Source organism: Cavia porcellus, unplaced genomic scaffold (assembly GCF_034190915.1).
Source record: "Cavia porcellus strain 051 isolate PalLab524CR breed Dunkin Hartley unplaced genomic scaffold, mCavPor4.1 scaffold_19, whole genome shotgun sequence".
Taxonomy (NCBI): domain Eukaryota; kingdom Metazoa; phylum Chordata; class Mammalia; order Rodentia; family Caviidae; genus Cavia; species Cavia porcellus.
The window spans coordinates 30,309,761-30,330,811 of record NW_026947502.1 but is presented as its reverse complement, the minus strand read 5'-3'; the positions used below and the strand labels follow the sequence as shown (position 1 = coordinate 30,330,811).

General features: G+C 40.5%; 1 protein-coding gene across 3 annotated transcripts in view; it reads right to left on the bottom strand.

The window, feature by feature from the left end:
* The window catches only part of Faf2 (Fas associated factor family member 2), a 61,290-nt gene extending 43,774 nt beyond the window's left edge, over nucleotides 1-17,516 (bottom strand). For 2 of the 3 annotated variants that reach the window (XM_063230816.1, XM_063230817.1), the window contains exon 1: nucleotides 17,368-17,516. In XM_063230816.1, the coding sequence (XP_063086886.1) occupies nucleotides 17,368-17,430 (63 nt within the window). In that variant the 5' untranslated portion in view covers nucleotides 17,431-17,516. The remainder of the gene's footprint in view (nucleotides 1-17,367) is intronic. The other variant, XM_063230815.1, reaches the window with a different exon arrangement.
* Nucleotides 17,517-21,051: the final 3,535 nt, after the last annotated feature.

The window sequence follows — 21,051 nt, the reverse complement described above, 5'->3', positions numbered from 1 at the left end:
TGTGGGTGAAGATGGGAACAACTATTTGTAAGAAACTAGAGACAGTTAGATAGACAGTGAAGATCTCCAGTGGACTTGCTTTGAAATCTGTATTTCTTTAAATTGTTTTTTTTAACTGTTTTGTTCTGTTTTGATATGTTTAATCTTATCCTCTTGAGATGTAAAACAAGTGTGTAGGACTGATAACCATATTACTGAGTTTTTGTTCGATCATTGAGCAGAACGGTTTGCAGTGTCACTTTTTGAATGTCATTTTAAATACATTAATTTTGTAACCTGAACAGCTATTTCTAAGATGACAATATATAACTTATCAACCAGCGATTTCTTACTGTTTATTTTTCTGTAATTTTGTATTATTTCTACCCTTTTTTATCTCCATGTATTTTTTTTCCTTTTCTTTAAATAAAAAAAGATCCTTAAACAGCTCAAAAGAAAACTGACAAATTTAAATCTTGCTGGGCATGGTAATGCATGATGCAATCCCAGTGCTGGGAGGCTAAGGGAGGATGATCACAAGTTGGAGCCCAGCCTGGGCAATCCAGCAACTTAGCCAGATCCTGTCTCAAAATAAAAAGTGAAAAAAGGGCTGGGATGTCAATCACTACGAAGGTTCTGGATTCAATTTCCAGCAATGCAATCAATCTTTACCAAGACCTATCCCAAAGATCTACCTCTAAAAGAGTATCTATACTATAGTAATGATTTATTCAGAATAATTTCAATTTATACTAGTCTTCCAAGTATGGAAATATTCCTTAAAATATATTTTTTTAAATTTTGGGGTGGAGGAGAGTTAGTTTTTCAAAGCAGTGTTCTCCTATCTGTATTTCAGAGTAGCCTTGAACTCAAACTTGCAGTGATCCTCCTGAGTGCTGGAATTACAGATATGCAGTACTATCTCTGGCTTCTTTAAAATATTTAGAAGATGCCTAAATACTGATACGGATCCCATTCTGAAGAAATATCCCAATCTTAAAGCAACCTGATCATAAATTTTTTGTACTTCTCCAGGAAAGACATACTTACAGGAAAAAAGAAAACACACTAGCAAAACAGATTAGAGTGTAGCAAAATTAATCAGAGAAGTGGGCATGACCTGCTAATTACAAAATCCCAGGGTACTTTGCACATGGACTTTGAGACAGGGAGATAGGTGTGAGTTAGACTGACTGGGAAGGTAGGTGGGATCAGATCCCAAAACATACTGCAATGGTTGACGGGTATGTCAACTTGGTAACTGTAAAAGCTTAATTATTAACTCAGCAAGCAGTTCTACATTCTAGGGTGAAAAGAATATGCCTTTATACCTCTAGCGCGTTGTGCATTGTGTCAGTGTGAGTTTAGAAGTTTGACTCAGTAGAGGGTCAGGGTTCTCATTTTATAAACATCCACATTCTGTGCAAGAGTAGGGCACTGAGATGGTGTGAGTTTCACACCCACATGAGATTAAATAACCTGCATACAATAGAAGGGAGGAAAAGAGGCTTGCTCTTTTCCCCCTTTTACTCTGGCTGCTTTTGGCTTGTCTTTTGCCGTCCTAAGCGATTGCCCCTCACCATGCTACCCTGCCTGGGAGCCACATGATTATGGACTGAAACCTCCACAAACTGAGCTAACTAAACCTTTTCTTCCTTAATTTTGGGTACTGAGTATTTTGTCTTAGCAACAGAGAAAAGTAATGAAGACATATGGCAAACAATTTTCAAGGCCCCATATGTGGACTTCTCACAGGTTCCATATAGAAAAAAGAACACAGACACCATGAAGAGTTCACTACAGTGGCTTTCCTCATAGTAGGCTATCCTGTGTCCTGCAAGATGTGCTTTTGTTTTTGTATTATTATTTTATTTTCCTTTCTTATTTGGCCCAAGCTTGCTCACAGAGCCAGTTTCTTCCTTACCCATCACTTAATTTTTCCAGTTTCAAACAGTAAATGTGAAACACTGCACCATTTTGCTTGTTTCATTCAACTGTTTGTTTTAGAGGAAAAGAACTTGAAACATTTACAGTACGCATTTGGTGAGCTACCTCCACAAGAAGACTACCTATTAACAACTTCTGAGAATGCTTACCAGGTTTTCCATAGCATGGCCTATACCTGACATTAGCCTGAGGAGTGGGTGATACACAAGAGCAGTCCACACTGAATGTTTGCCACTGTTCTCTGTTGCATGTTGGCCCAGCTTCAAGCTGCAGGATATACATACTTCTTTTCCTTCTTTTACATAGTGCAAACTTGCTCTGCAGATCCTGTTTTGTTGGCTACCTATAATAAAAATATCTGTACTTGTCTTGACCAATTTTTTGCTCAGGACAGAAAGAATCTAGAAGCCACCTCCAGAAGCAGACTCCAGCACCCCAGAGTTTGTTAACAGTAGTAAGCAGTACTGAATTAATAGGTTAAAGTCTCTGAAACCAAGCATGAGGGCATAAATCTGTCATCTCAGCACTCTGGGAAGCTGAGGCAAGAGAAGTACATGTCTGAGCCCAGTCTGTACAACTTAGTGATTTAGTAAGATTGTCTCAAAACAAAACATTTAAAAATGGATGGGGCAGGTGGAGTGAGGATATAACTCAGCACTTAGTATCTGAGTTCAATCTCCTCAGTAATGCAAACAAATAAGACAAAACAAAACAAAGAAAGATGGGTGTGGTGGCACACTCCTGTAATCCTTGAAAGTTCAAGACCAGCCTGGGCTACAAAGTGAACTCAAGGCCAGCCTGAACTGCATAGGAGACCCTATCTCAAAAAGAAAGACAAGCAAACAACCCAAACCCCAAACCCAAACAACAAAGTTCCTCAGATATAACTATATTGTCGGATAGGAAGATTCTACAGAAAGGTGTCAATCATATCTCATGAAGTTCATTTACAAATTTAACAAAAGTTCAAGTTTAAATAGTTGATTGTAAAGATTTTTTTTTGAGAAACAAGAAAATTCAGGAAGACTGAAAAAGAGAGGGAACTGCCTTTAAATTGTTGCAGGTCTCACCAGGCATGGTGGCAAAGCCTGTAATCACAGCGTTTAGGCTGGCTGAGACAGGAGGATTGCCACTACTTCCAGGCCTGTCTAGGCTACACAAGAAGACCTTGACAAAAAAAAACCAAAATTCAAAACAAAACAGAACAAACTTATAACTCTCTATAATTAAGAATAGTATTTGTCATCTATAGAGAAAAACCAGTGAAACAAAAAATAAAATCTAGGTAGGCATGGTGGTACATGTCTGTAATCCCAGCACTTGGGAGGCTGAGGCAGCAGGATGGCTATGAGTTTAAGGCCAGCCTATACAAAAGTGAGTTCAAGGGCAGCCTGAACTGCATAGTGAAACCCTGTCTCAAAAAGACAAAAAATAAAAATCTAGAAATGGCTCTAGATTTCTATGTTCAAATCTAAAACTGATCTAATACTGATATGAAAAATGTCTCAAAGCAATTAAAATTTATTTTTTTACTTAACAGATTTTTCTTTTCTTTTCTTTTCTTTTCTTTTGAGACTGGGTCTCACTATGCAGTTCAGGCTGGCCTTAAGCTCACTTTGTAGACCACACTGGTCTTGAACTAACAATGATCTTCCTGTCTCAGCCTCCCAAAGTGCTGGGATTACAGGTATGAGCCACCATGCCCCGCTCTATTGGTACCGGGAATCGAACTCACAATGGCCTGCTTGCAAGGCAGGTGCTTATGCCGCTGAGCTAAATCCCCAGGCCCACCCGCTCTAGATTTTTTAAGAGTAGTTTTACGTTTATAGAAAAAATTAACAGGAAATTGATTTTCAAGTAGTCCTTTCCCCATCTCCTACTCCAATTATTGGGATGTTATATTTGTTACAACTGTACATTATTATTAATAAGGTTCGTAGTTTACATTAGGGTTCACTCTCTGTGGCCCATTATGCCTATTGTATACCTGAAAATCCTCTGTGGTTCATCTTCCCTCTCCCTTTCACTGCTAGCAACTATGGAACCATGGATATCTTTACATTCTCTCCAGGTCTTCCTTTTCCAAAATGTCACAGCCAGAAAAAAAGCCTTTTCTGTCTGTAGCCTTGGCTAGCCTCAAACTCACAATCCTGTCTCAGCCTCCCAAGTGCTGACATTGTAGGCATGCACCACCCTGGCTGGTCCCTAGCTCATTTTAAAATTTTATTTTGAGACACAGCCTTCCTAAATTGATAAACTGTCCAGGTTGGGCTGGAACCTGTCATCCTCCTGCCTCAGTTTCTCAGAGTGTACCTGCATGGCCAGCTCAGGGTTGCTTCTTTCACTCAGTAGTTTATATTAACAATCTACAATCTTAAGAAAAAAATGAGGAAGGAAGAGTAGTAGAAGGAAAAAGAATTAAGATGTCATAGATCCATGTACCAATTCTCCATGATGAATGTAATTAGGGATTGCAAATACACATTAATACAAACTTTAAAATAAAAAGAAACAACTAGATTTATAATATCATTGAAAAGAGATGGGGTAGTGAATGCCTGTAACTGGAGTTTAAGACCCTATTCTGACTTGACTCTCCCAATACCCAACCTGTCTGTCAGCAGAGGCACTGTTCTCTGTGCAACACCTGTGTCCTAGGCAGAGATAAGATGGGCCTAGGATTCTTTCAAGTACCTGGACATCTAAAGACACCCAAACATTCACACTATGCCTCAAGCACTTTGTCCACTGAGGCTTAAAGCATCCAGAGAACTTTCCATTGATGTTTATTAAATTCTTTGCACCTAATGTCCCTTACCTTCTTTCAAGCCCCCCCCCCGAGAGAGAGAGAGAGAGAGAGAGAGAGAGAGAGAGAGAGAGCGCAAGCGCACAAGAGAGTGAGAGCAGCTTCTCTTTGTTCCCTACAGATGGCCTGTTCACCCTCTGTCTGCGTGCACCCAAGCACAATAAATCCCATGCCATGTTGCCTTCACACAAGCCTAGTGGTCTCAGCAGGTCTTTGCCTTGCACCACTCCTTACATGCAGTGCTTGGGAGGCTGAGGCAAGAGAATCACTGGGAGTCTGAGACCAGTCTGGGCTATTAGTGAGTTTAAGGCCAGTGTGAACTATGGAGTGTAACTGTCTCAAAAAGCAAGCATGCATGCAAGCAAACAAACATAAAACCAAAAAATAAATAAATTCGACAAATAAGTATAAGACCTAATCTGAGTATGATGGCATATCCTGTAATCCCAACACTGAGGACTTTTTCAGTGAGCTATTCTAATCCACATGGTCCAAGTGGTTCTGCTAAGCTTGTTAACAGAAATTCAGGCAATTTAGAAACATGTACCTGGAGGCCTGAGCAAAACAAAGGAAGTGACCAGTACAGATGAATCATTCTGCCATGAGTATACAAAGTAGAGCTAAAGTTAATAGATAACAAACTCTATCCTTGTACTTGGAACTTTTAAAGATTTTTTTTCTTTTTTCCTCTTAAATGCTGAAAAAAGGTTTCTATCTCTACTGCTTTAAAGTAAAGTACCAAACCATTTATTATCAGAATAAATTTCTCAAGAGCTAGATGCAGCTGTCCTTTTCTCACATTACTAGTTGGGGGCCCCAAGGAGCGCTACTCATCTCTCTAGGGAGTTATGTAAACCAGAGTATGCAGGGGGGATGCTGGAGGAGGACAAGGAGGAGCAGGGAGAGAAGAAGAAAACATACCAGTGCTTCTTTGTGTAGACATTTGAGACATTTAGTGCGCAGTACAACTGAATCTCACGAAGGATGCTTCTGGGGACTCAATGGGTCTGCATCCTACATTGGACGCCATTTGAAGGACTCTAGACCTGGTGAGTCTGTCAGTTGGTCAGTCAGTCAGTCAGTCAGTCTCTCTCTAGCCCCCACGACACACCAGGGGAAGCATCCTGAAGATCCCAGCTATATTACCATTAGGCTGTATCTCAGAAACTGGGAACAACGTGACTCTGCAGGAGTTAATGGGAGGTTATGGAGAAAACACTGGTGCTGTTTGCTTTGCCAGAGATATCTGGTTATGCTTGAGCCTCATGAAAAATGCTTTCTTATGAAATCTGTATTTCTCTGCATGGACAACATCTGAAAGACCCAAGACCTAGTTTTCTCTCTTGTCACAGGCCTCACAAAATACCATTCGGGTCCTGTAGTAACTAGGAAATGGTAAGAGATGGTTGCAGAATAGCAGGCTAAATAGTATGCTTCAGTTAGCTCTTCTTTGCAAAAGGCAAGGAAAGTGGTGTAAAACCTCTTATTTTCAGATTTCTAGGGCTCTTCCTCTCAAGAAAGACCCAGGAAATATGGAACTTAAAAGAATCTTCAAGGAAGAGGAAAGTGACATCACCAATGACCCTGTCCTCAGACACCCAACTGTCTCAGGGATGGGTCTCTCTCACCTGGGAGGTCTCCTTAAACTCAAGCCAGTAAATCAGTACCCTCTTCATATCCCTCAGACAGCTCTTATCCCTGAAGCCCATCTCCTGCCCCTGGGACAGGTCACAAGAATAGAGAGAACTATTTGAGCCCAGGTTCCTTTTTCAGTGGCAGATCCCCAACAATGTAAACAACAGGTTGATTTTCAAAAGATGTGGCATATTTGCAGATGGATTTAAAGCTTTGACCCTTGCTTTTCACCTATCATGGTGAGGTGCCCAATTTTTTTGACCACTGCTGTACCCCACACCCTTATGACCTAATTGTTGGACATGGTCTTTTCTATGTTTAACAATCAGAATCTAGACAAGGATAAAAGAAGTACTAAGAAAAACAAGACTGGCCAAAATTATGGCTGTTGTAAGGCAATGCTTTAAGCACACCCAAACCATCTAAGAGAAAACCCCAGGCCAATCAGGGAAAGAATTCCTGCTTTAAATGCAAGGAAACTTGACACTGGGCACAAGGTCATACCCAGCTACCATCTAGGGCCTGCTGTGTGTATCAGGTAGATGATGTTCCTGATTCATATACTGGAGGATTGACTGTCCTCTCTCCCAGAGAGGGGCTTGGCTAGCCAAAACTTTTACCTTCCACTCTGATGAAGAGGAACGAAGGTGCCCAGGGCAATCTATAATGCCCCTGTCCACAGACATCTCAATCTCCTATGAAAAATCATGAGTGACCCTGGATGTCATGGGTAAACAAATTCAATTCCTTATAGATACTATTCTAACTTCCTTCTATAGAAAACCCTCCTGTAGATCAATAGCCAAAATTAGGGTCAAGGGGACCCTAACTGGAGCTTCTTCACACTTGCTCTGACACTAGAGGCCAAACATTTAGCCATGAATTTTCAATTGTTCCACACGTGCTCCCTTACTAAAAAGAGATTTACTAGCAAAACTAGGGACAATTCTCCAACTCTGCCAAAGGCCACAGCAGATTTACCTACTAGGACTACACCAGGTTGTTCTTCTAGATACCTCTGAGTTACAATGAAGACTTGCACTGCTCTTAATCCTGCCTGCCTAATGCCTACAAGATCATAGGCATAGCTCATAGGTTAGCTACTTTTGTGATTCCTGTGAACTTCTGAAAGACTGGAGGCATCTCTTAAAAAGCAAGATTCCAGTACTGCTCCAATTGCAAATAAATAGTCACTAATGATTCCCAATCTGCCAGTTTAAATGGGCACTATCTTGGGACTCCTGTTTTTAATTAGATCCATAATATAGGTTATCTACTAGGGATATGGTTCTCAGGCTCTTAATAGTCTAATATCCTTTTTAGCCATAATTTCTCTTCCACAGGAAGCATAGAAATCTCTAAATACTAGATCTGTTATAGTCCATATTTTTATACAGATAGCAAATATTCTGACCTGCTCTATACAGTAGTTCCACAGATAATCTCAAGCAGTTTCATGGCTTTAAATATACATGCAGATGGTTCTTTAAATTTGTATTGCCACTTAGATCATTCTTTTGTACTCAAGACTTCAAATGCCCACTGAAAATTTTCACTTGAATATCTAAAAGAAATCTCAAACTTCACAGGACAAATCTAAACTGACTTTACCTCCACAAGCAAATGTGTTGAGTCTTCCGCATTTCTTTTTTTTTTGTCTTTTTTGTTTTTATCCAGGGATCAAACTCACAACTGCACACTTGCAAGGAAGACACTTATGCCGCTGAGCTAAATCCCCAGCCCCAAGTCTTCTGCATTTCTCCTTAAGAGATAGTCGTAATTTCCCCCTCCATTTCTCAATCCACATATAACATCTCAGAAAATTCCATCCATTTCACCTTCAAAATAGAAGAAATTCAACAATCCATCATCATTAACACGTTCCTTACTTTGGTCCAAACCTCCCTGGATTACTACAAAAACCCAATTGGTCCTCCTCCCAGTTTTTCCCCCCACCTTGGATTTTTGAAACAGGGTCTCACTACATAGTGTAGGCTAGTCTTGAACTCACTACAGAGCCCAGGACTTGAACTCCCAGTGATCCTTCTGTGTTGGCCTTCCAAGTGCTAGCATTACAGCATGTGCCACCACACCTGGCCTAATTGGTCTCTATTGGCTCCTTTACTTCTCAGGTTTTCCTAAAGCCAACAGCTAGAATAATCATATTAAATCAATACTAAATTCTGTCAACTACTCAAAAACAAAGCTACCCATCTTACATCAGAAAAAAGTCAAAATCCTTACAGTGGCCTTTTCAAAATCTAGTCCTATCTTCACATCTATAACCTCTTTTTCTACTACATGTACAATGGACATCATGTTTTAGAATTCTGGTGGTGCACCCCGATAATCCTAGTACTCTGGAGGCAGAGGCAGGTGGATCACAGTGCATTCAAGGCCAGCGTGGGCTACATAGCAAGAACCTGTCTTAAAAAAAGAAAATTTTTTTACTCCTTTATTTCTTCTAGACTCCTCTTCCCTCAGCTATTCTTGTTTCCATAAATCCTTTAGGTTTTCATACAAATGACACTCCATGAGTGTCCTATTTAAAATCCAACTCCATCAAAATTTTCTATTTTTCTTCACAGTATTAATCACCAACTAACATGTTTCACGTATTCGACTTGTCTCTTTTCACTACAATGTGAATTTTACCAGATGACAAATTATGTTTAATGTATAGTACTACTGTATCCAGTGCCTAGAACTTTAAGCTAGAGCAAGAATCAAGTAAGTGAATTGACAGAAAATGGGATAAATCTTTATGTACAATGATACTCCATGCATTACTTGTATGATATCCCCCCAAACCCACTTTACTGTCTATAGATGTTTTAAGAAACTACAAGTAATAATGTTTACCATTCAAATGCTTAATATCCATCAGAGCTTCAGACACATTAACATTTAATCTTTAGTCCACAGATGAAAAAACTGAGGTCCAGAGAGTCTATGTGATTTGTCCACAGTCACAAGGTAACTGAAGATCCAAGATTCCAATTCAGGCAGCCTTACTCCAGACTGTTTTCATAATCACTTACTATGCTCAGTTGACTTTTTGTTTTTGTTTATTGGTATGCTTTAGGTATACACAATGATCACATCCACCACAGGGAATTTGTATCTGTACATGACATAACTTGATTCATTCCTCTACTCTCCCTTCAACCTCTCTTCCCCTCTTATTTACCAAAGGTTTGTTTCCTTCTCATCTTTTTCTTTTTCCTTCCTTCTTTTTCTCCTCCCCATTCCCTAGTTCCTCTTCCTGTTTCACAATATCTATGATATGTTTTGGTCCTTATTTACACTGTCAGTTTCTCACGCCAGAGAAACAATGTGGTTTTTATACGTTTTTACATGTGTGTCCAATTTATTTCACTTCAGAGTATGATCTTAGCTGGGCATGGTAGTACAGGCCTATAATCTCAGCATTCAGGAGGCTGAGGCAGGAAAATACCTGTGAGTTCAAGGTCAGCCTAATTACACAGCTGAGTCCAAGGCCAACCTGAACTACATAGTGAGATCATATCTCAAGAGTATGTGTCTCAAGATACATCCATTTTGCTAAAATGGCTTTAGCTTATCCTTTTTTAATACACTATTGTATTAAAAAAAAAAACCCATGGGGCTGGGGATTTAGCTCAGCGGCATAAGCGCCTGCCTTGTAAGCAGGCAGTCATGAGTTCGATCCCTAGTACCGATAAAAACGAAAAAGACAAAAAAAAAAAAAAAAAAAAAACCCCACATCTTCTTTATCCATTCATCAGTTGATGAGCAAGCACGTGGGCTATTTCCAAGATTTAGTTATTATAAATTATGATGCTATAAACATGGGTGTGCATAAATTGTTGCAGTATGATGCTTTTATTCTTTTGGGAAGGTATAAAGAAGGGGAATAGAAAGGTCAAATGAAACCTTTAGTCCTGTTTTTTCTGAACAATCTCCTCATTGATTTCCACAGTGGTTACACCAACAGTGGAAAATGGTTCTCCCCTGCCCCGCCCCCTCATAGCCAGCATTTGCTATTGGTTGATTTCTTTATACTAGCCATTCTTGGGGGACAGTGAAGCGAGGACATTAGCCGGTGAGGCCCTGATAGCTGAGGACTCTCCCCAGGTTCAGATGCTGCACATCCCGAACCCCCGCTTAGGGGGCCCATCTTGTTCTCCTGTCACCCCCCCCCAACCTCCTGGCCTTAGGGCTTTTGAGAGGCTCAGCCCTCAGACTCACTCTGCTAATCTGATCCTTAGGGAGACCTGGCGTTAATTCAAAGCCCCTAACTTTGGGTCCTCTCCTTCCTCTTGGATCCCTGTCTTCCCTGGACTCTTCCCTCCCTTGGAAAACTATTTCCTCTATTTTACAGATAGGAGGAAACTTGCTGGTCCCTGAGGCATTAACCCGCCCCTCCTTTCCAACCTTGGAGATAGCCCCAAATACCCTGTTCTTGGAGGCTTTCTACAGTATGAGCCATTCCACAGGAAAGGCTTTTTGCCAGAGTTTGTTACTTTTCTAGTAAGGAAAAAAAAAAAAAAGCCATTCTTTCTGGGATGAAATGGAAATACCTAGACATCAATCTAATGAAGAAAGTAAAAGATCTCTACATTGAAAACTACAGTCCTCTGAAAAAGGAGATTGAACAGGGTATCAGAAAATGGAAAGATCCCCCTTGCACTTAGGAAGAACCAACAATAGTGAAAATCACCATACTACCAAAAATGCTATACAGATTTAATGCAATCTTGATCAAAATTCAAACAGCATATCTCACAGAATTAGAGAAAACAATCCTAAAGTTCACTTGGAACCAGAAGTGACCCAGAATAGCAAATGCAATTCTGGGCAACAAAGGCAAGGCAAGGTGCATCACAATCCTTGACTTGAAATTATACTGCAAATCTACTATGATAAAAACATCATGGTAGTGGCAAAAAAAAAAAAAAAAAAAAAAACCACCAAAAAAACACCCCAAGGATCAATGGAACACATCAGAAGATGCATAAACAACTCCAGATGTACTTAGCCACCTTATCTTTGACAAAGATGCCAAACACCTTCACTGGAAGAAAGATAGTCTCTTTAATAAATGGTGCTGGGAAAACTGGTTTTTCACATGCTGACAATTAAAATTGGACCCATATCTTTCACCATGGACTAAACTAAAATCTAAATAGGTCAAAGATCCAAATATTAAAACAAAACACCAAATGTGCTACAAGATAGAATAGGCAGAACTCCTGAAGACATTGGTGTGGGCAAAAACTCTATAAATGGACTTCAATCACAAAGAATCAACAACTAGGATTTCATCTCATTAAAAAGCTTTTGTGTAGTAAGAGAAACCAACAGAGTGAAGAGGCAACCCATAGTGTGGGAAAGAAAATTTTGCTATCTGTTCCTCAAACAAAAGACTGTATCCACAATATATAAAGAACAACAAGAACAACAACAAAAAAAACCCCCCAGACTCCCCAAATTTAAAGACCAGTCCAAAAATGGGCATCTGAAATAGATATTTCTCAAAGGAAGAAGTAGAAACAGCAATATATGAAAAAATGTTTGAACGTCATTGGTCATTCGACAAATGCAAATCATGACTTTCATGAGTAAAATATAATCATACAAAGACCATACAAGTTCTCTTACAGAATGAGAATACAATTTCCAATTAGTTAATCATTTAAAGAAATAAAAATATTCTATATTTCACTTATTTAACATAATGTTTTGATAGAAGGCTACCCTTTTCTTCACAAAATCGCATACTTTGTCTAGCAAAACCACATTAACTGAATTTAAGTCGACCTAAGATTAGGTAAACAATTTTTTACCTCAACGATTGCCCACCCCGCAAATCAGTTAGTTATGCTGTCCACAGCTAACTGAAGGCAGTTTTTTTCCTCTGGCAACTTGCTCCTGTTTAGTCATCCTAAAACATTTAATTAACTCACGACCTCATGCTTGCCAGGCAGGCACTTGTGCTGCTGAGCTAAATCCCCAGCTCAACAGCATATACTAGTTTAAGAGCACACATAACTATTGCCTAGAATACGATTCAAGCTTAGTGTGACCTGTAGTGGCATTACATTATGCCTTAGTGCATACCTATAATGCCAGCACTCTAGGAGGCTGCGGTAGAAGATTATAAATTTGAATCTGGCATGGCCAATTTGGTGATTTTGCAACACCCTGTTTTAAATTGGGGGGGGGCTGGTATGTAACTCAAGTCTGAAGGCCCTAAATTTAATCCCAAACACCCCCATAGGTACATGCATAAGATGGAGGTATTGCTCTTCTAGCGACAGTAGAAATACATAAGCATATTAGGGCAAACTTTAGGAAATGCAAGAATTTGTCTCAACTAATCAGTCAAATGAAGGTTAGGGTTAAAGTCTCTATTTTATACATTAATAACCTGTATATCTAGAACTGAGAATGTTAACTCAGTTGGTAAAGCACTTTATCTAACATGTGTGGAGCCCAGGTTAGAACCACAAGGTAGATCCGAATATGTGGATAAAAAAATATACAAAGATACATAACAAATCTAGATTTAGGATGAGGGGAATAAAACAAGACATTTTCTTATTCACTGTCAACTTCCAACAAACATATTTGGATAAATGACTTGGTAGGCTGTTTTGTTGTTTGAGGGCAAATTAAACCTCTCTAACAAACCTGTAGCCTCAAACTCATAATCCTTCCACTTCAACCTCCTGAGTGCTAGGATTACAGGTGTGTATCATTGCATTCAACACTGTAAGTTTTTCTAAAAGTAAAAAAGAAAGAGTTCAGTCAGCTAGGTAACAATATTCTTACTTTAAAGCAGAGGAAAGACGTTTAAAGAAGAATTTGCCCATGATTGTAAAGCTCACTAAGAAACTGAGTTAAAAAGCTGATTACTTAGAGTTTTAAAGCTCGTATTTTCTCTACAATGTCAGATTTCCTAGAAAAAATGAAATCACTATGATTGTTTAAAAATTCATGAGCAGTGTTGAGGCAGGTGGGCCAGGAGGGGAAAAAAAAAGTCCATGAACATCATATCCCTCTCCCGTAGGTAATAGCCAGAGGAAGTGAAAAAGGTGATTTTCAAAATGACTTATAAACCTGATTCAACAGCTTGGATTTCAGGTTTTACTTCCTATAATTCAAGAGAATATGGGTCATATTCTACTGTCCATTTAAAAGGGAAATTTTCTTATACATAACTCCTCAAGCTCCTTCTTTCTGCCCATGTAGTCCTTGTTCAGTTGTTCAAACAGCAACCTAGATGCAACTAAGGGAATCTGCTATATCTGGAAAATTAAACAAATGTGTTCCAGAAAAAAGTAAACTTCCACATATATGCACTAGCTCTTTGTAAAACTGACGTATTCTTTCCCATTTGAAATAGCTCAAAACAAAACATCTGCATTAGTTATTCATACCAACTGGTTCCAAAATAACTGGAGAAATGGAGAACTAGAGAAAAACCTTAGAAACATCACTCCAACAAAGAAACACAATATGCCTCACAGAATTCCAATCAAATATGTCACACACACACTCACACACACACATACACACACACACACACACACAATGGGAAACCTGAGATTTCCAAACTATTTTACTTTCACTAGACTCAATATTTCAAATGAGAAAACAGAAAACCAGCTTCTTGTGGTATCATTCTGTTCTATCCTGAACCCTGAAGAGTCTAAGCCTATGATTCATACTGGTTTTGTTTTGTTTTTGGTTTGCTAGAGAGGTTTAATTTGCCCCACAGATCCATACTGTTAATGAAGCAAACCTGAAACCTAGTGTTGTCATTTCCTATTTGAAAAAATTTTTGATGGTTCCCTAGGCTTACAGGTTATACCACAAAAAGCTTTGAATGCAAGTTGGCTCTAGTTTGCTTTTCCAGTCTTATTTTTCATTTGCAATTCTCTAAATCCACCAAAACAGAGATTCCACACTTTCCCACACCAATGTGTACAACCTGTCTGTGAGCTCTGAATAGCCCTTTGCTCACTGCCTGTTGAAATTCTGTTCCTTCAAACAAGGTACAATGGTAAGGACCTAGCCTTTAAAATTCCACTATTTAATAGTTTAAGGACCTTGAATAAGTATGTCAATAGATCTTAAGAGAGCAAACATTATTGTGCAGATTAAACACAATGGTTATAATTTATCTAACATAATGCTCAAGGCAGTAAATAGTAAGTGGTACCAATAAACCATTCTCCCTCCCCATCAATACTGTGACTCTTCCCTAAGTAGCCACAGCTCTTCCTATGGGCTTGCTAGCCAAGTGTTCTACCAGTGAACTACACCCCCAGCTCTTTTAATTTTGAGACAGAGGCTAAATTGCACAGGCTGGCCTCGAAGTTGCAATCCTCCTAACTCAGTCTCTAAAGAAGCTGTGATTACAGGTAAGTACCATCACGCACGACTTGTAGCATTTTTTATTGTTTTTTTTTTTTTTTTACAGTACTGGGGACTGAACCCAGGGCCTTTATACTCAGTCATCCCCATTCAATTCCAGTTTTAAATTTCGAGATAGGAGGGAGCCCTGTTAAGTGGCTAAGTTGCCCAGGCTGGGCTCAGACCTGCAGTTCTCCTGCCTTGTCTCCTAAAGTGCTGGAATTGACACACACACTACTTTGCCTATCACTGTTTATGTACCATATTACATATTACACAATAGCACTCCTATCTTTCTGGGCACTCTCATTATTCATAATATGTACTGGCTTCTCCATTAGGTTACATACAAATTGTTATGGATATGGATTTCTAAGTTTCTGTCATTCCAGCTCAGAAAAAAAAAAAAAAAAAAGTATAAATCTGCTGCTTACTGTTTCAAGTTACCTGACATCTCAGTACCTGACGTCTCAGAACCGATTTCTTCATAAAATAAATGGAGGTTTACTATAGTCTAAAGAAATTTAAGAGTTAACATGCATCAGCTAACTCCCATAATGCTAATAAGTTTGAAAGACTGCTCAAAGGCAGTACATACAACAAATCGGATTCAGTGTTTGCCTGTAATACACAAATGTAAAATACATTCCCTCAATAAATTCAGTTTCATAAAGCAATCAGCACAGATTAACCTGCGGCCTAATTTCTCATAATGTATTCATTGAATACAAAAACAGAAGTTTTACGCTCTTTAACTTTATATTTATGTTCTTCCAGTAAAAGATTACACCCTGATTTATAACTCCTATCTCCTTGTTACACTTAATGAGGTTTTCCCCTGAAGAGGTGTAAAGTGTAAAATGGTTTACAGAGGTTAAGTAAAATTCTGAAATTGGTGTTCTACAAGGAAATGGAAGATGGTGGTCTTCTGTTTACTTATTCAACTCTAATCCTGTCAATTTCTCTACAAAAGTTCCATCAGGGCCAGAAGTTTAGCTCAGCAGCCTAAGCGCCTGCTTGGCAAACATAAGGTCATGGGTTCAATCCCTAGTACCCCCCCCCCCCAAATTTCCATCAAATGTCAACTATGTCTATGAGAGCGTTTTACCATTCATAAGCTTTCAACACTGCTCAATTTAGAGAGAAAAATCTATTTTCTTCTTTCTTTCTTCCTTTTTTTTTTTTTGTACGGAGACGGAACTCACAACCTCACTCTTGCCAGGCAGGCACTTATACCACTGAGCTAAATCCCCAGCCCCAGAGGGGAAAAAGATCCTAAAAATTATAATAAAATCTAATCAAAGAAATTACAGAAAAAATGAGAATACAAAAAATTTAGTATCACAGCATTTGTACTCTATTTCACTGTCTTGAGTTGTACAGCAGACATTAACCTGGGAAAAGTCTTGAAAAGATGATCCTGGCTTTAAATTTGACACCTGTCTATATTAGATGTGTAAGCTTTGTTACCTCTTAAGTTTGATATCCTTCCTCTGTAAAATATGGACTGCACTAGTGTGAATCTTATAGTGTTGTTGCGAATATTTAACGAGATAACACACGCTAAATGTTTAGCAAAGTACTTACAACATGGTAAATATTCAGTACATGTTATTTTATCTGGCAGTGCCTCCGTATTGAATATCTTCGTTACCACTGCTGAATAAATATTTGCCACATCATATATTAGTAAACAAGTGTATCATCTTCAGTTGTAAGTTGAATAATGACTAATGGCAGTAATTTCGTTTGGGAACTTTTTACTGTTTACGCTTCTAACAACCATAAACTCATCTGACCTCCACAACATCCTCAGGGAAGCAGACATTTTCAAGATATACACTTAAGAGATACACTGGTAACAAAGCCAGTCATCCGCCGGCTGTAGTGATCTCCTCCAACCACATTCTCCAGTTTAGAGGTTAAGTGTTTAGTGTCAAGTGTTCGTAACATGACATCCACTAAAAGGAGGCAGATTCCTGCAAGTTGCCACCCTCCTTAAGCATAGTCAAGCACAGGAGTCCAGGAATAAGCAGAAGACACGAAACCCCGACAGAAGCCAACGGCGGTACTTCTGTTGCGTTGTTTTCTAACGTGGTGTCCTCCCACACCTCTAGGGCAGAGGCCATGCCTGTGAGTAGTTTCCTTCCCCACCACAGCCCCCAGCACAAGACCTGGTACCCAAGAGGCCCTCATTCAGGTTTGTAGAAATAGTATGGGACGGTGGTAGGAAGTGTTCCAGAGGCCACAACTGACACCCCTCTGCGGTGGGGACTAACCATCTCGGGCAGGTCTAGAGTCATCGGGCTGGGAAAGGATGGCTGAGGACTGCCGCGCTAAGAAAACTGCGGAAACTGACCCGCTGAGTGTAGAGAGAGACAGAAGAAGCGAGCTGAGCTGGCAGCGATGGTTGGAATGCTGGGAACCAACAGAGGTTCGGGGGATAGGGGAATCTGGGCAGTTGGCGTCTGGGGGGAGGGGGCAACCTTCTGGTCTGAAAAAGAGCCCGGACCCAAGGTGAGGACAGTTACACGCTCTTGTAGAGTTTCACTCCCCATCCCGCGGCGGCATACGTGGTACCGAGTACTCGCCGCTACCTGAAACTGCAGTAGCTTCTCTGTCTGCTCCTGGGTTAGATCCCGCTCCTCAGGCGCCGCCATTTTGCCGCCGCCTCTACGCTCCTGACCCGTCCGCACCGTCACCCGCCGGAAGTGACCTCAGGCGCAACCACATCCGGTCTGAACGGCCGCCGGCGGGTAACTACGTCTGCGCGCGGGGCCCCGTGCGCTTCCGCCTCTGCCGCCAGAGGGCGCCTGTCTCAGGTGTATCTCGAGCAATTTTGGAGCTAGCCGAGGAACAAGGAGCCCTTCTGCTGTAGGCGATCAACAAATCTAAACATTGAACATTATTGCGTAAATCTCAGAGAGCCAAGAGAACCCAAATGTGCCTCTAGAAGCTTGAGAAGTCCGGTGCGGCATTCAGCTGATTTCGGCAGCTCCTTAACCATTTTCCAAACATCTCAATTATTCCTAAAGTTTTCTCAGGAAATCGTGGCCTGTGTGAAAAATGGTGGGACCCTTCTTGATTACTGCTTTGACTTTTCCAAAAGCGCCTGTCCATTTCATGGCAGGTTCTGAAAGTCACCGAATGTTGACACCTCCTTCGAACAAGTTTTGCCAAGTTGAAATTGCAACTTAAGCATCACTTGCTGGGAGTGCTTGGCTCTTGGTTTCCTTGGCCTCTGATGGTTAATGGACCTCCAGACTTAAGTGTAGCTTTCCAACCACTCAGGTTAGGGAAGTTCGGAGCCTCCCCTGGCGGCAAGCCTCCTCTTGTTAGTCAACACTTGTGCCCATGTCCTAATCAACTGGTCCCTCATCCCCATGACACAGGCCAGAGAAAGACCCCTGGACTAGGTTCAGGAGACTTAGGCTCAGGTTGTAGTTACCACCTTGCAAATGCTGCGGACATCTTTGGGCAAGTCACTTGGGCTCCATCTTGCTATTGGTTGGAGAAATCCCCACAAAGCCATGCCAACTCTGCTCATTTTCCTTGGAGGCCAATTCTTACCCTTCCCATGTGCTATTGCTAGTCTTATCTCCATTCCTCAGTTTCTATTTTCTTTCCACCTTCTAGTTGTCTGCCTTTTTAGAGCTCTCATTTTTGTTCTCACTTCTTTTTTTCCACTGTCTGTATCTTCTGTCCATCCTTTAAAAGACCCCAGGGAGGCAGACATAGTCTGATACAGTTTCCCACCGGTTGCTGTCAAAAGTAAAACTTGTTGGGCTGGGGATTTAGCTCAGCAGCATAAGCGCCTGCCTGGTGAGTGCATGGTTGTGAATTCGGTTGTGAGTTCAATTCCCAGTACCAAAAAATAAATAAACAAAACTTATTGGAAGGCCATGAATTTGAATTTGACACCTGAAGTGGATCCAGCAGACCAAACGGATAAGTGATATTTTGGTGAGGTTGAGGCAGGGCCTCCTAATATAGTTCAGGCTGGTCTCAAACTTGTGGTGATCCCCTTGCCTCAGCCTCCTGAGTGCTGGGACCACAGGCATAAGCCACCACACCCAGCCAAATAAGATAATTTAATCACAATAATTAACCTTTGGTTTTTTGCAAGGGGCCTTGTAGCTATTTGATTGGGTAATTGACTAACCTGTAGTCAAGTAAGTTGTTTTCTATACCTGATTTATTTTTCCATAAATGCTCTCTGATCACACTGTTAGCTGGGATTCTCAGAACTTGTTCTAATTCTGGGAACTGTACAATTTGTAACTTTTTGTTTTGTTTTCTTTGCATAGGTAAACTACCTAATATAATTGGCCCATAGAATTTTTCCTGTTTCCAGGCATGGTGGCATGTACTTATAATTCCAGCACTCGAGAAGCTGAGGCAAGGGGGTTACCACAAGTTCAAGGCCAGCCTGGGTTACATAGCCTGCAACAAAAACAAAACACAGAGAAGGAAGAAGTTTTTCTTTTAACACTACTTGGGCAAGTCCCACATGACCTCCTGCACCCCACTGTCCAGCAGAATCCCATCCTTGTCCCCTTGTAGAGTTTAGACAAGACAGATGAAGACAGGCAGGGTTTTGGAGTGTTATGCGAGGAGTGCACTAATGAGTGGGAAGACTTACTTTTTAGCTACTTCTTTCTTTTAGGTCTTTTACCAGGTCTTACCAGTAACCCAGCCCTTATTGCTGGGCTACAATCATTTGCTGGGCATTTACCAAAAGAAAGGTCTACAATTATAATTAAGTTTCTTTTACAACTCAGAAATACCTTTCAAGGATTTGGGAACTATTCTCAGGAATGTAACCATCAAAAGAATAAGACATCTGTCTCCAAGACTTCATAATTATCAGCCAAGAGGCGCAGATGCTTGCTCTCACATACACTTTTGTACCTTTAACTTTTCTGACTCAGACTGTTCTCCCTTCATTAGGTAAATCAAAGTTCTCTGAAAAAGCCATATCTGTATTCAAGGGCCTGCACACTGTTGGACCTTGGCTGACCAGAACACTGGGGTTTGGTGAGAGGGAATGTTGCAAATAAAGAGCCAGTTAACTTGGTCTATCCTCAGGTCCTTTACATAAGATGGAGTATTGCCAGGATTTTGAAGTAGCAGCCTGGGACAAAAGAAGTAGGCAGCAGCAATGTTAGGCAATAAGAGAAGAAAATAAATCAGGCTGTTAATTAAATGAGCCAGGGCTGTATTCTTTGGGATAAGAAAGAATTCTTTGGGATGTGCAGGCAAACTGCATACAGATGCAAAGGACAAGTGACCCTAACCTTTCTTTCTTTTTTTGGCACGGGTTGGGGTGGTGGTGGTACTGGGGATCGAGCTCATGACCTTACTCTTCCAGGCTGGTGCTTATGTCTTTGAGCTAAACACCCAGCCCTTGTGTTTGTTTTTTAAAACAAAGTCTCGATATATATTACAGACTGGCCTTGAATTCATGGAGATCTTCCAACCTCAGGCTCTCCAGTGCTGGGATTACAAGTGTGTGCCACCATACGCAAAGACCCCAAGCTTTCAAACTCATGCCTGCAAAGTATGAAAGAGAAGGGGCTGGGGATTTAGCTCAGCGGCATAAGTACCTGACTTGCAAGCAGGCAGTCATGAGTTCGATCCCTGGTACCAATAAAAAAGAAAAAGCCAAAAAAAAAAAGTATTAAAGAGAAGTAGCAAAGCTTCACCCAATTGAGAGACCCCACCCTTTGCTAAACCTGAACAATGAATGACATTCCTTTGAGAACACAAACAAATGAATTGCCTGTTTTCTACCACCACCACCACTCACCTCCACGCCCACAGCCCCCACTCTCACCTCATGCAGCCTGCAGGACTGTTTCTTTTCTAGGATAAACTTTTAGGTTTTTGTTTTGCTTTTGTTTATATATTTATTTATTTAGTGTTTTTGAGACAAAGGCTCACAAAGTAATTCACACTGGTCTTGAACTCACTTTGCAGTCTATACTGGCCTCGAACTCACAGCAGTCCTCCTGGCTCCATCTCTTTTTTATTTTGTCTTTTTCATTTTTATCGGTACCAGGGATCGAACTCACAACCGCCTGTTTGCAAGGCAGGTGCTTATGCCGCTGAGCTAAATCCCCAGCCCCTGGCTCCATCTCTTGATGACAGGTGTGTGCCACGACACACAGCCTAAACTTCCATTTTGTTTTCTTGAAACTAGTCCATATATAATTTTCATTTTACATCACTAGTTAGTGACATTAGTAACTACTTACTATCAAATTTGCATCTGATAAAAC